The sequence below is a fragment of the Berghia stephanieae genome, chromosome 7 (genome assembly GCF_034508935.2).
Source record: "Berghia stephanieae isolate SIO BIC M18660-M18661 chromosome 7, UCSD_Bste_1.3, whole genome shotgun sequence".
Classification (NCBI taxonomy): Eukaryota; Metazoa; Mollusca; class Gastropoda; order Nudibranchia; family Aeolidiidae; genus Berghia; species Berghia stephanieae.
Genome location: NC_088366.1, coordinates 7,646,193 through 7,660,127, shown reverse-complemented (window position 1 = coordinate 7,660,127; position 13,935 = coordinate 7,646,193). Strand labels below are relative to the sequence as shown.

At 34.0% G+C, this 13,935-nt stretch overlaps 1 protein-coding gene across 1 annotated transcript in view; it reads right to left on the bottom strand.

Annotated features, from left to right (window-relative positions):
- The window catches only part of LOC144976579 (nuclear pore complex protein Nup93-like), a 31,120-nt gene extending 17,212 nt beyond the window's left edge, over window positions 1-13,908 (bottom strand). Inside the window, exons 1-10 of the mRNA XM_078920874.1 lie at window positions 13,804-13,908; window positions 11,771-11,972; window positions 10,788-10,905; window positions 10,061-10,123; window positions 9,257-9,385; window positions 6,938-7,012; window positions 6,414-6,506; window positions 5,080-5,225; window positions 3,013-3,145; window positions 117-214 (exon numbers count right to left, since the gene is read on the bottom strand). Of these exons, the coding sequence (XP_078777000.1) occupies window positions 117-214; window positions 3,013-3,145; window positions 5,080-5,225; window positions 6,414-6,506; window positions 6,938-7,012; window positions 9,257-9,385; window positions 10,061-10,123; window positions 10,788-10,905; window positions 11,771-11,952 (1,037 nt within the window). The 5' untranslated portion in view covers window positions 11,953-11,972; window positions 13,804-13,908. The remainder of the gene's footprint in view (window positions 1-116; window positions 215-3,012; window positions 3,146-5,079; window positions 5,226-6,413; window positions 6,507-6,937; window positions 7,013-9,256; window positions 9,386-10,060; window positions 10,124-10,787; window positions 10,906-11,770; window positions 11,973-13,803) is intronic.
- Between the last annotated feature and the right edge of the window lie 27 nt (window positions 13,909-13,935).

Sequence of the window (13,935 nt, the reverse complement as noted above, 5' to 3'; positions counted from 1 at the left end):
GCTATTGGCTTTGGACCTCTTATAAAAACTTAAAGCCTAATGAGTGGAGATTGCACAATATAGAAATTCAGGCTTGTTTTCTGAGGGGGGGGGGGGGGGGGGTTAAAATTCCTTACCCAGCTCTGTCCATGACATGTTTAGCTGCCTTCAAGTCTCCACATCGGAGACAATAATACAACAATGCCCACACCGGTTGTCTGTCCAGCTCTCCATCCTGAATTAAAATTGAAAAAAAACAAAACAACAACAACTAAAAACATATGTCATTAAAAGGGGAAAGAGTTTTAGCAGCTAGAGACTGACAAAAAAAAAAAAAAATTATTGTGTGTCAGTGGAGAGGGTTATATTTATGTTTTAATATTCTCAATTTCCAATGGAGTCGTATTATCTCAGTTGGTAGAGCATCTGCATCGCACACAAAATGGCATGGATCAATCCTAAGTTCAGCTGCTCTTTTTTTTTTAATTGGGGGGGGGGGGGGGGGGGGGGGATATGGGTTTATCAGAGAGCAGCCAACTTTACAAAGAGCTAAAGATATTTTATCAGGCCTAGAAGTGATTCAGGAAAATATTTTTCCCTGCTTTTTCCCGGTTTTTTCCTGGTTTTTTCCAGGCTCTAGGGAAAATTTTAAGGTAGTAATTTTCAAGCATATTCATCAATTCTAGATCAGTTACCACTACCTATATATATATATATATATATATATATATATATATATATATATATATATATATATATATATATATATATATATATATATATATATATATATATATATATATATATATATATATATATATATATAGAGAGAGAGAGAGAGAGAGAGAGAGAGAATCAGAAAAGAGGGGGAAATTATTGACTCGTAGTACATATTACTATAACAAGCCATCCAGTATCTAAGCCTACACCATCCGCGGGGAAAAAAAAAAAAAAAAAAAGAGAGAGAGAGAGAGAAGAGAGAGAGAGAGAGAGAGAGAGAGAGAGAGAGAGAGAGAGAGAGAGAGAGAGAGAAGATGTGAGTGAAAAAGAGAGTGGCTGAGACTGAGAGAAAGAAATATATTGACTCTGGCTATTAATACTTGGACGTATTCCTGTAAAGTCTAGGCCTCCTACAACATGCAAAAAAAATATTAAAAAAAAGAGAGAGACAGATAGAGAGAGAGAGAGAGAGAGAGAGAGAGAGAGAGAGAGAGAGAGAGAGAGAGAGAGAGAGAGAGAGAGAGAGAGAGAGAGAGAGAGAGAGAGAGAGAGAGAAATGGGGAGAAAAGAGACAACGAGAAGAGAAATCAATAGAGAGAAAAAGACATTTGAATATTACTATGAGAGAGAAAGTAGCGTCCAAAGACTTGTGGCCTACTTATTGAATTGCACATGAATGAAATAAAGCTAGTTAATCTAGAGACAGACAAAACAAACTTAGTACAAATTACAATGAGTAAACGACCTTAATCTGCCATCTCCAAATAATTGAATAACAAGTCACGAAAATTAATTAAAGTAGCCCAAGGACGTCGACCGTCTTTCTTAGCTTAGCTAACAATCGCATTCATGACCAAGTCAAAAACACAAAAAAAAAAAAAAAAACACACACGCTCACACACACACACTACTAAGATGAGGGGAGGGATGTGTGTTTCTAGCACTCTTGTCTTGTCGACAATGATGAGTCGACTGAGTGAATCAAGCGTCTTTAAGTCTTCGACCAATCACAGGCTATCTAACCGAACCGGCTGGTCGAAACAAAGACGCTTCTCGCCGTCGATGTATTACGCTATTGTTGTGCAAGTGGCATGGAATATAACACCTTTTTGATTAGGCCTAAAAGCTAAAATCTAAAAGTAAAAAATATAATTCTGAGGAATTTGAAAGTCACATTGTTGAAATCGGCTTGAAAAAAGAAGTACCTTGGTCGTTGTGTCATAAAAACCGGTTGAAAATCAACTGTTTTACGAATAAATTCGATTTTAAAAATTGCTTTTGTTTATTTTCGATTTTTTTATTTATCGGCCGATTTTCTTGATTTTTATATCATTCTTTATATCTCAATGAGACGAGATCAGTGATATCCTTTGTTTCTTTCAAATGTAACTACAACATAATTTGGTTTTTTTACTTATCAACCGTGCCTGGATAATTTATTCAACAACTGACGCAACTATCCCATTGCCGTCTTCCAGTGTTTCAGCGATGACTCTAAACCACTATAATTACGTCATGCACAGGAAACATGGTAATAGTCTGTGTACTCTACGAATGCGGACCGGACTTTGCTGATTGGGTCGATCGTCATAACATAGGGCCTAGTAGTGTGAGGAAACCATAAGAGGCTGCTGCCATGCTCTAAGCCGATCGTTCGCAGGTTGGGTAATGATTACGCGGAAGAATACATGTTGGGTTGTTGTTCACCTAAATTTTTCTCACGGCTTTTTCCCGGCCCAGACAATTTTCACCGATTTTCCGGCTTTTCCCGGTCGGGAAATTTCAAAATAAAGTTCCCGGCTTTTCCCGGTTTTCCCGGCCCACTTCGAGGCCTGTTTTATAAAATTTGATGCAAATAATATATTACTGAATTACAGCATAATTTCTATGACCAAATTCTGACTGATCTGACTACTTATTATCGAAAAGGATATAAGTCGCCAACTTTTAAAAAACTAAATTCAAGGAAATTATTGGGCAAATCTGGGATAGAAATTTTAAAAAGTGATAAAGAGGACGATGATAATGTTGATGATTGTGGTTATGGAGTTGATGATCATTTTTCTGAAATATCTAGTTAAATATCAACAATTCGGGGTCATAGTTGAACGTTAGAAAATTCAGAAGTGCAAACAAAATAAATATCGGCAATTTCCTGATAAAATCACATGAGTTGGTGGGTCTGAAAAAATATGAGCCCTCTCAAATTCATATGCATGGAAAAATCGAACAAATTTGTTTGATTTTCAATGAAGGTGAACTCGAGAGAGTTAAAGAGCAGGAAATTGTGAGCTGTACGGCAATACTACCTACCTCTGTCCCCCTGGCTGACAAGAGAGGCCTCACATTGAGATAACTCAGAACGAGATTGTAGGTCCCTGGCACTCCTCCCAGCATGGCCTGTCTGAGATTTGTCGACACCACCGACTCCATGAAAGTTACATAGCTGCAAAATGAAAAAAATTTTTTAAAATGATAATAACAAATAAATAAATAAATAAATAAATAAATAAATAAATAAATAAATTTTTAAACAGGTGGTTTAATCCTTTCTAAAGTAAGATGTGCATAAATGCAGTTTATTATGTGTCACCAAAACACATTCTTTTAATACTTATTCAAATTCAACCATGATCTATAACCTTTATTTGATTTGTCAAAGGTATCTAATGATATTTTTTTTAAAACACACAAAAAAACAAAAGCAAACAAATAAATAAAAAAAAAAAAAAAAAAAATCTAATAATCTTTTAAAACAAGAAAGCATTGTTATTTTGAAAAAAAATATGCTAGGACTTAATTTTCATCAATTTATTTGAGTTGAGTAGTAAAAAATATTGTACGATTAAAAAACTTGAGCATCTTCCACCAGAAATTTTTAAAAAGCAGCAACAATTTTTTTGTTTGTTTGTTTGTTGCTTTAGGTCTCTTCCAACACAATTGAGGTTATATGAGAGACCGCTGAAACAAAAAAAAAAGCAATCTAACAAAAATAGTACAAATGTAAATCAAAATCATAACCTAAAGATATCATAAGCTAAATTATAAATAACCAAGAACAAACAGGCAGAAGATTTACAGGAAAAAAAATATCCCCTGTCAAGAATACAATCACAAACCAAAGAAGCAGGATAGGCTAGTAAAGAGAAGAAGAAACGACATCACTATCGGATCGTACACCCATGCGAACATCATAGGTATATGATTCAAGGGTGATGCTCCCATCCAACCACCCGCAAAGCAAAGCAGCAACAACTGTAGACAGAGAGTATCAACTTGTCATTTTTAACATTAATTTTCCTTATTCAACCCAGAAAATTTGATGAAAAGTAAGTAATTTCATAGCTTATCATAATAATTGAATAATTCATTTCTATTTTTTTGGATCAGAGGTTACTAAAATGACCTTTGGGTAGAGTCTTACATAATGATCAAATCTGTTTGAATAAAAAAAATAATAGAAGATATAATCTCTAACAGAGAATTGAGGAGGCAAGCCAATCGAAGTTAAACAAGAGAAAATCGTTTGTTTTGTTTTTAAGGGTTTTACGGCGCTGGCAACACATTAAGGTCATATCAGCACCAGTAAAAAGGAAGAAAATGAGATAGTAGAAAGTTCTAGAATTACAATTAAATCACCCAAGAAAAGGCAAGACAAAGGGGAAATGGTTCAAATAGGGAACAGATGTAGATTCCAAGAGCACACTATCAAAGTACTTAGTTTGAGATCACCTAAAAGTCTCATCCAGACACAAGCACAGGTCCCAACTTGAGGAATACACTCAAATGTTTACCAATCATATAATATAATATGTAAACTAAACATAATACAATGCATAAGAGAGAGAGAGATGATTTACAAGAAAAAAAATATCATCTCCCAAAACTATAACATACATTCGACTGTTTCCCTCCCAGCTAAGGAACTCCGGTAAGGATCAGGACAAAACTAAGTAATCTCATTCCAAGACAATGACAGGAAACAATTGGAAAACGGGTATGGGGGGATAGAAGACACAACATGTACCTCCCTGCCCACTATGGGAGGTCAGGATCCCCACCCAGGAAGAGAAGATCTGTCAAAGAAGAAATAGCACTGGATAGGACACATCCTCATAGAGGAGCCACCATCCTTCAGAGCCATTCGGCAATACCAATTGCTTGCTACCCTTTGGAGAGCACACTAGTCTATCGCAATGACCAAATCACTACTGGGTGCACATGGGGGGCCAGAAAAAATCTCCGACTGCACCCGGGATCGATCTTGCTCCCTTTGCGTGCGAAGCGAATGCTCTACCAACTGATCTATCGGGACCCCCTATAACCCGACAAGGATCCGGAGTAATAAGTAAGTCAAAAATTCAAAACAAAAATTCTCACTTTTGCTCCAGGTACTGTCTGGCTTTAGACACAAAGTGGTTCTGGATGAGTCTGTCTTTGCGTACGGCAGACGGCTGACTGCCATACATGTGTCCCAGTGGAATCTCCATCATACAACGAACCATTCGCCACAAATCAACCACTCTCTGGTGGAAACAACAGGGATAATAATAATAATAATAATAATAATAATAATAATAATAATAATAATAATAAAGATTATTATAATGGCACTATAACAATAACAACAATAATAATAATAATAATAAAGATTATCATAATGGCACTATAACAATAACAACAATAATAACAACAACAACAACAACAACAACAATAATAATAATAATAATAATAATAATAATAATAAATAATAATAATAATAATAATAATAATAATAATAATAATAATAATAATAATAATAATAATAATAATAATAATAAAAATAATAATATATTTGTCCAACTTTACCTTCCGGACAATTATATTGTGCAAAATGATTAATAGAAAAATTCGAAAGAACTGAGATACATGACATTTAAAAAAAACAGGTTTTAAAATTCTTTTAAATATTTATATAGACCATATGTATTTATTTGTACATGTGGCATTTGTCTCCGTAAATCAGACAGTATAAATTAATGCAGAGAAACAATTGTTTTCCCCATATATATATATTTCTTTCTGTCTTTAAAACTAAATTCCTAGACTTTGAAATGAGAAACATACCCTCCCCACCCAAAACAAAAACAGCAACAAAGTTATTTTTAAAAAACTACAGCACAATAGCCACTAAACGTGCTCTAAACGCTTTACAAGGGATCCCTGGCCAACAGCAACAATGAACATGTAGGACGAGACATGGTACCTGTTAGACAATATTACAATTATTTTCAGACAGAGACAATTCTGTTTACGACCAGGTACTCATTTTACACCAGAGTACAGTAAGAGAATGTGAGTAAAAAGCCCTTTCCAAGGACTCAATTTTACACTGCTCAGAGTGGGACTCGAACCCAGGACCTTCTGATTCAAAAGTGAGTGTCATACTACTAGACCACACAGCCACAAAAAAAAAAAAAAAAAAAGGTAAATATTCAATCTAGCTTCCACCTAACTGTTGCCTTTTAAAAACTAATAGTTTCATATTTCAAATTTAAAAAAAACAACAAAACAGAGCCCCCCCCCCCCCCCCTCCTTGAGTAGGTGACTTTCAAAAGGTCCGAAGTCAGATCCTAATAGAAAACGAGTTAACAATCTCAAGCTATCTTTTGGATTCCATAGAAACATGAGAGAAAATACCACTTGATGAGTGCGAGTGAATCTTGATTACTTACAGCATCGTTGATTTTGTTGGCAACTTCCAGAAACATGTCCACAAGGCTTGGCAAAATACCGTTCTCTATCACACTCTCATTGTAAACAAAAACCTGAAAAGAACACGGACATTTCACCTTTATTCATTTTTAAAAAACAAAACAACCCCCCGCCCTCCGAAACAAAAATTAAAAAAAAAAAAAGAGAAAAAAAACAAAACAAATTAAAACAAGAACAAAATAGTAACAATACTTTAAGAGGCAGAAATATTAAAAAACAAAAATTCAAAAGAAGCTTAATTACAAAATCCACTAATTGTGCTCAAACAGCTTTACAAGGGTTTTAAGCCAGCAACAACACTGTACGGAGCGAGCACAATCTTCTTTTTTTTCTTCCCCACTGAGACAATGCTTCTATCCACCAGGTACTCATTTTACACCTGAGTATGGTGAGAACATGTACTTAAAAAAGAAAAATCTATACCATTTGGGAAGTATACCTTAAAAAATTTCTCAAGTAATGAGATTCATTGATTCAAACCAACCTGTCTGGCATAAGCCATTTCAATGTGGTCCAAAGAGCTTCTTCCCTGTGATATGGTGGAATCCGCTATCATCATCTGGAACAAATCAATAAAAAATACAGAGGTTATGCCATAATTACCTTTCTAATAATGTTATTTGTTACAAGATCCAATAAATGTACTGGGAGCGTTGACGGTTAATAAAAGGTTACCCATAAAATTTCGGTTATTCGCCGCGATAAAAAAAACGCATTATGTCATGCCCTTTACAAGGGTCTAATAAACTATTTTTGTGAGAAAAATCATCAAATCTGACATGTTTTAGAAGGAGAATAAATAAACTTTTCAGTGATATAATTTTAATCCCTGTAACTTAAATAGAAATATAAATGGCTTCAAGTGAAATTGGTTGAAAATTAGAGATTTTCAGGCCCGTTACACAGAAATGGACTGGATTGGGATACCTAGTTATGGCTATATGGAAGACATGCCTACTTGAAATGTTAAAAATTCATAATTTTTACAGTGTTTCCAATTCATGTTTTTATGTTTGTTTTTAGGTGTTTAACGGCGATTTCGACACTATTTAGGTCATTTAAGCGCCCATTTCTGCCTTTTTATCAATTTTTATCGGCCTTGAGGGGCCATACTGCTCAAAACGTGTACTGTTGCAATAAAATCTTTATAAAATCATAATAGTTACATGTTTGTTGTTTTAAAAATATTTATTTACAATTTCTGCAGGAGTTCACATTCCTGCAGATACTTTAAAATTGTAAGCGGATCGACCGACTGGAACAGAGACTTCAAGTCCCTATTCAGGAGGCAAAAAATTACTGAATTTTTACACAAACACATTGACCAGCCCCTAACACAGAGTACTGAACTCCAGTAGGTGATTGGTAAATATACTGAAGGTTTATAAAAAAATTTCGTAAATATATGGAAAATTGGCAACCTTGTTTTTAACAGTTAAAATTGTAGTCGCTATAGTAAATTTTAAAAATAAAAAAATAAAAAAAAACACTTCAAAATCCTTTACAGTTATGTAGTCCGGATCAACTTTCATTTTCAATAAGTCTTAATGACTTAGAGATACTCATAAAGTTCTGAAACTGGGGCTAAAATTTGGTAATTTTATGAATTTTTCGTATTAATAGGCAGGTTTGCTGTGGGAGTCATTAAACCCTAACCTTATTGACTATAGATACAATCATTTAAGTTAGTACAATAGAACCAGATCTCTTTTTTATTCAGATAAACCCTAACCTTATCAACTATAGATACAATCATTTAAGTTATTACAATAGAACCAGATCTCTTTTTTATTCAGATAAACCCTAACCTTATCAACTATAGATACAATCATTTAAGTTATTACAATAGAACCAGATCTCTTTTTTATTCAGATAAACCCTAACCTTATCAACTATAGATACAATCATTTAAGTTATTACAATAGAAACAGATCTCTTTTTTATTCAGATAAACCCTAACCTTATCAACTATAGATACAATCATTTAAGTTATTACAATAGAACCAGATCTCTTTTTTATTCAGACTTATATCATTCATTAAAGAAATGGAAATAAGTTTTGTTATGACTGCTGGTATAACTCTACGCTGGGTTTTTGAGGTTACCTTTTTTAATATATCCTGATATATGAAACATACTTATGTCTTTTACAATTGAGCAAAAAAACAAAAGCTATTTTTGTATTGGATGGGAATGACTTTTCAGGGAAAAAAAAATAAAATAATCAAAATAGGCAGTATGGAGAGGGAAACAAATATGTATGAAAAATTGCATTTACATAGCGCTTATCCACGGCAAACCCTATTCTCTAAGCATTTTACATTTTTTAAAAATCCCTCAATGATTAAAGAGAACTATGTTTTATCACATAGGACGAGGCATGCAGATGGTTAGGTTTGAACTACAAATTTATTTCAAAGGAAAAGCTGGTGTACACCAGGACTTCTCATTTCCCACAGTCTATATCTGTAAATACGTACACACTGCTATCAAAAGGCAACACCAGGATCAGATTATTGTGATCACTGTCCAGTTACTTACATAGCTCAACAACGCTTCATTTTGTAACAAGATGAACCTCTGTATAGCTCTCCATCATCAAAAATCGACACACACATAAACACAAAAGAAAAAGAAAAAGATAAAGAAAAGGCAAAAAGTAATTCAAAATATAATAAAAACTAAACAAAACTTAAATATGATAGTAACAAAATAACTCACAGACTCACACACACAGACACACAAGTTAATGATTTGCCTACTGATTTAAATAAAATAAGTATGACATAAAATTCCAACTTACCCCAGGATCCTGCTGGAATTTCACGGTGTCTCTGGCTGCACCCAAGAGAGATGTCAAAATCTTCTGCTTCTCTCGTTCAAACTCATTCTCCATACAGTCCCACTGCCTGCTTTCAACCTCCTCAAATGTCTGGCAATGCATTGAACAAGGAATAAATAATAACGTGAAGTTGAATGTAAGCTTCAATTTAATTACAAAAACAGGTCAAATGAATGTTTCGGGTTTCCCCTTTATCAACAAAACAGGATGATTGAAACACCACAGGTGAATGGGATAATGTGGTAGTGGCGTAGCTACACCACTACCACATCATCTCATTCACCTGTGGTGTTTCAATCATCCTGTTTTGTTGATAAAGGGGAAACCCGAAACATTCATTTGATCTGTTTTTGTAATTAAATTGAAGCTTACATTCAACTTCACGTTATTATTTATTTCTTCGAGCTTCGAGCAACAACATTTACACTACATTGAACAAGAAATAATGTTTATATTTAGAGAAGGGAGTGCAAGAAGTTATTATATTTCTACCTCGATTCCCTCTTCTTTCCCTTTCAGCCAATAGTCACTCTGACTGCAACTAACATACAGTCAAAAAAAAAAAAATTATTATTCAATATTGAAACTTAGTTTTGAAGTTAACTTTCAATTTGAAATCTCAATAGTATCATTATATCATAATAGTTTTAACAACAGCCTTAAACATTTCACAGTGAGAAATGAAAGAGAAATGAATCAACAACTGGTTAAAAGACATGCAAAGCAACAGCACAGATGTGCCAGAGGTGATGTGTAAAATCTTACGTTCTTCCTTGTGAGTTCAATAGTGGCCAACAATGCATTTTCCCTCTCATTTCGAAGAAAGCCCTGTCAGTACAAGAAAAACAAAAACATTATGGGGAGGCTTGTTAGAAAACAAAAAACAAACAAACAACAAAAAACTAAAAACAGAATAAAGAAAAAAAAAAAAAAAATTAAAGGACACTGGTTTAGTCAAATATTGTTATACTATTTACAATGAGACCGTCTTCTGTTCTCACATTATCAACCTTCCTCAAACTCCAACTTGGCCACTGTGCTTAAGAGAGTTGTGACAACCATGTGATGTGGATTTTAAGTTATATCTACCACACCCCAAAAAAACCTGCTGTTTTTAACTCAACGGTTACATTTTCAGAAATCATATTACCGCTTAATATTAATTATTGTCTTTATGTTGACTGAGGAAATGAAACTGTCCATGTTAGGTTTAAAAAAAAAAAGTGCATGTTTACAGTAATCCAACGTGGAAAAAACAACCAAAAGGTGGTTGATTTGACCACAGTAGAATTTATGCATTCAAATCTTATTGATACAAATGATACAAGACCGGGCTCAGTGTTTTTGAATGATTTTAAATTTTTATTTATTTTCACACTTGGAGCAGATCTGCATTGTTAAAGCCAGATACCAACCAGATAATCTCAAATAATTTCTACCACAAACAACTGATCATAAATCAAATAATGAATGAGATTTGACATCAAATTACCTCAATGTCCGTATCCCCCACTGGTTCTAAAGGTTCAAAGGTTGTGGCTGTTCTAAGCCCTTCAAGACGTTCTGAGATATTTGGAATCACATAGCCTTTGCCACCAAGCAAAATGGAACTGAGGAGGACATTTAAAAAACAAACGATGACCAAAATAGCTCATGATTCATTAAAAAAAATTTTTTTTTTAACAGATAACAACCAGCCAGAAAACAAAACAACCCCCCCCCCCCCCCCCCCCACAAAAAAAAAAAAAAAAGAAAAAAAAAAGAAAAAAAAAAAAAAGCAACCTTGAACTAGAATGTTTGTTATCAAAGACTTGAACTTCACAGAGGAGATATTTTCTTGTTTGATTTTTTTTTGTTTTCCACCAGGATGATTTGGTGCTATAAATATATAGACATTTCATATTAACCAAAACTCACAAAAATCTCCTAACCAAGGATTGCCGACAATTTAGAATGTTGACATCACATCAATTTAACCAATTGTAAATAAAAAATAAATTAATCAATTAAGATATGAAAGTAAATAATGCATACACTGAGTATAACTTTTTGCCACCATAAAATATTAAAAATCTAGGGTTTATCTGCACCCAAGTAAAATTAAGTTTCGCTAATACAGACAAAGATCTAAAGAGCAATTTATTTGTACATTAATTCTGAAAGCTTTCAAAAGCCCTACTCAAACACAGGCATTGGATCCAAAAATTAGACAGTAACAATAAATTACCAATATAGTATAGTATACATAGATAGGTGATCTAAAAAAAGGGAACAAATATACTATTTATTATATATTATCTGTCATGGAAAGAAACATCTATGATCTGTAATGTGTCCATTCTAGTAAAAGACCCATGGCAGAATCAAATAATACTAATAGTCCAACTTAGAATTAAGGATAACGCAACAATGTTTTGGAAGACAGTAGATATATATGCAGTATACAAGATAAAGGAAACACCAAGCAGAACTTACGCTTTAACATCCACATTATCCCCACCAGCATGTGTCGTTCGAGTAAGCAAACGCTGACCAGCCTCAAGAATTTGTTGTAGATTCCTTTCCACATTTGGAAGATCCAAGCCTGTGTCCATGTCGGCTGTGAGCTGCTCAGCCTGTTGCATCAGGTCACCAAAACCTTCCGACTCCCCACTCATGTTGAAAGGTGTTGAAGTGCCTGAATAAGAATTGGGTGATATCAACATAAATATACACTAACAGCAATGAAAAGTTTCCAAAAATCAAGTTGAATAAAATAAACAAAAAAAAACCATTCTCCCCATTAATTTCTGAACACAACCACAGCACAAGGGGGGCGGGGGGGGGGGGGGGGGGGGGTTGTTAAAACTTAATAAGCATATTTCTAAAGCAAGTATCGTCAAAACCTCAAAGCGATTGAGTAAATGCTTTCAAGGTAAACATCAACAATGGGCCTAATAGACATTCGTGGGTCGCTGTGACCCAATTTATAGGACTGGTGTCAGAAAGAGGCCAATAATTTATAATTTTGGCATATCTTAAGGGATGTATCTTGAGAAATGCAATCCCTTTGACACAAGTGCAGTATAGAATAGGACATTTTTCAAGGTCAGGAGGAAGGGACGAAACGAAATTCTTGGGTCAAAAATCTCAAGAAATCATGATAACAAAAGTTTGAAATAATATGGTGATTGCCGGACATTTTTATATTTATGTCATTGGGCAGGGCTTAGTTATGAGTGACCGTCGTATCGTATAGCTATAGACATAGACTTATATAGGCACTTTGAGAACTCCAGTCCAGTGGCTGCCGATAGGCTCACTGTAAGGTGAAACTCGTTTTTTGGCCCTTTACTGTTTTGGTCACATGGCGTTATTTCTGAACCTATGTGACTAATTTCTTAATTCCTGATTGTGTTTCTCAGAAACCTAATGAAATAAAATTATCAATTTTTGAATTATAAGAACTTTTAAAATTATGGATACATTTTAATTATACTTCATAAATCGATAGACAATTAATTAATTGAAGAATAGCTCTGTCAAATTTAATCAAAATTGATGCACTAGCTCATTATTTTATTTTACCCGCCATCAACCCCACTTTTTAGGACAAAAACCTCATATTTTTTTCCATTTTCATTTATCCTTAATTTTTTCCATATTTTCCATATATGAAAAAGATTTATATGAAAGTATAGCTTATTTTCTGACCTTTAAAATGATACCTAACACTTGCCATTTATTTTTTAATTGAAACAAAATAAATGAAAACAATAAGTGGGCCATGTTGAATGTTGACTGCAAAACTCAAAATTTCCCGATCGCCACGAGATGTTAGTTTTGAGGCAGCAGTGAGATCACAGATTCTCTCTGTAAAATTGACAAAAAAAAAATTTTAAACTCTCGAACCGTAAGTTGTAGGGAAACAAACCAGGTATCAAATTTTATGTTTGTTCAAGTCCCATCCCCCTGACTGGGTCAAATTAAGATATTTTGAGTTTGAAACTTTTATCAAAGTAGGCATGAAAGGTTAGCTAGGATCATCAAAGTTTGTCTACATGATTGATATAGTTATTTTCTTTTCCCCCATGGGACATGAAAAGGATGGGCCTTAGCTTTAAGTTTAAGACCAAGATATTCAAGTTCAAGATCCTTCAACTTCAACATAATCATAACTGTGTTAGTGTTAGTGTGTTAGTGTTAGTGTTAGTGTAAGTAGACGGAAATCTTGTCTACTATAACGGAATATTTTCCCCGTGCCCATTCGATTTCGTCTTCCACAGGTTGGACTGTATTATTGACTTTTGACCTATACTATACTATAATGATCAAAATCAAGTCATTCTGATGAAGTTAAATTTATTCTGAATGGGAATTGTGACTGTGATAGTAGTGATTGTGAGTTGAGAATCGTCGACCAAATCAAAATTCACCAAACTGATTTCTCTCCAGAGAAGCGAAAGCAAAAGGGTTCTTCGGTGACAAAGGACTGTGTAACAATTTAAATCAGGCAATAGTTATGTCACCTTATTGTTATATGAGGTTGATATATTCCTTTTAGTTGTGTGTGATCTTGTATTTATTGGTGCAAAATGTGCCTAGTGCCCGGCGTTTTCAATCAAAGTGAAACCGGAAGTTTGAATTTGTGCTTTTTCAAG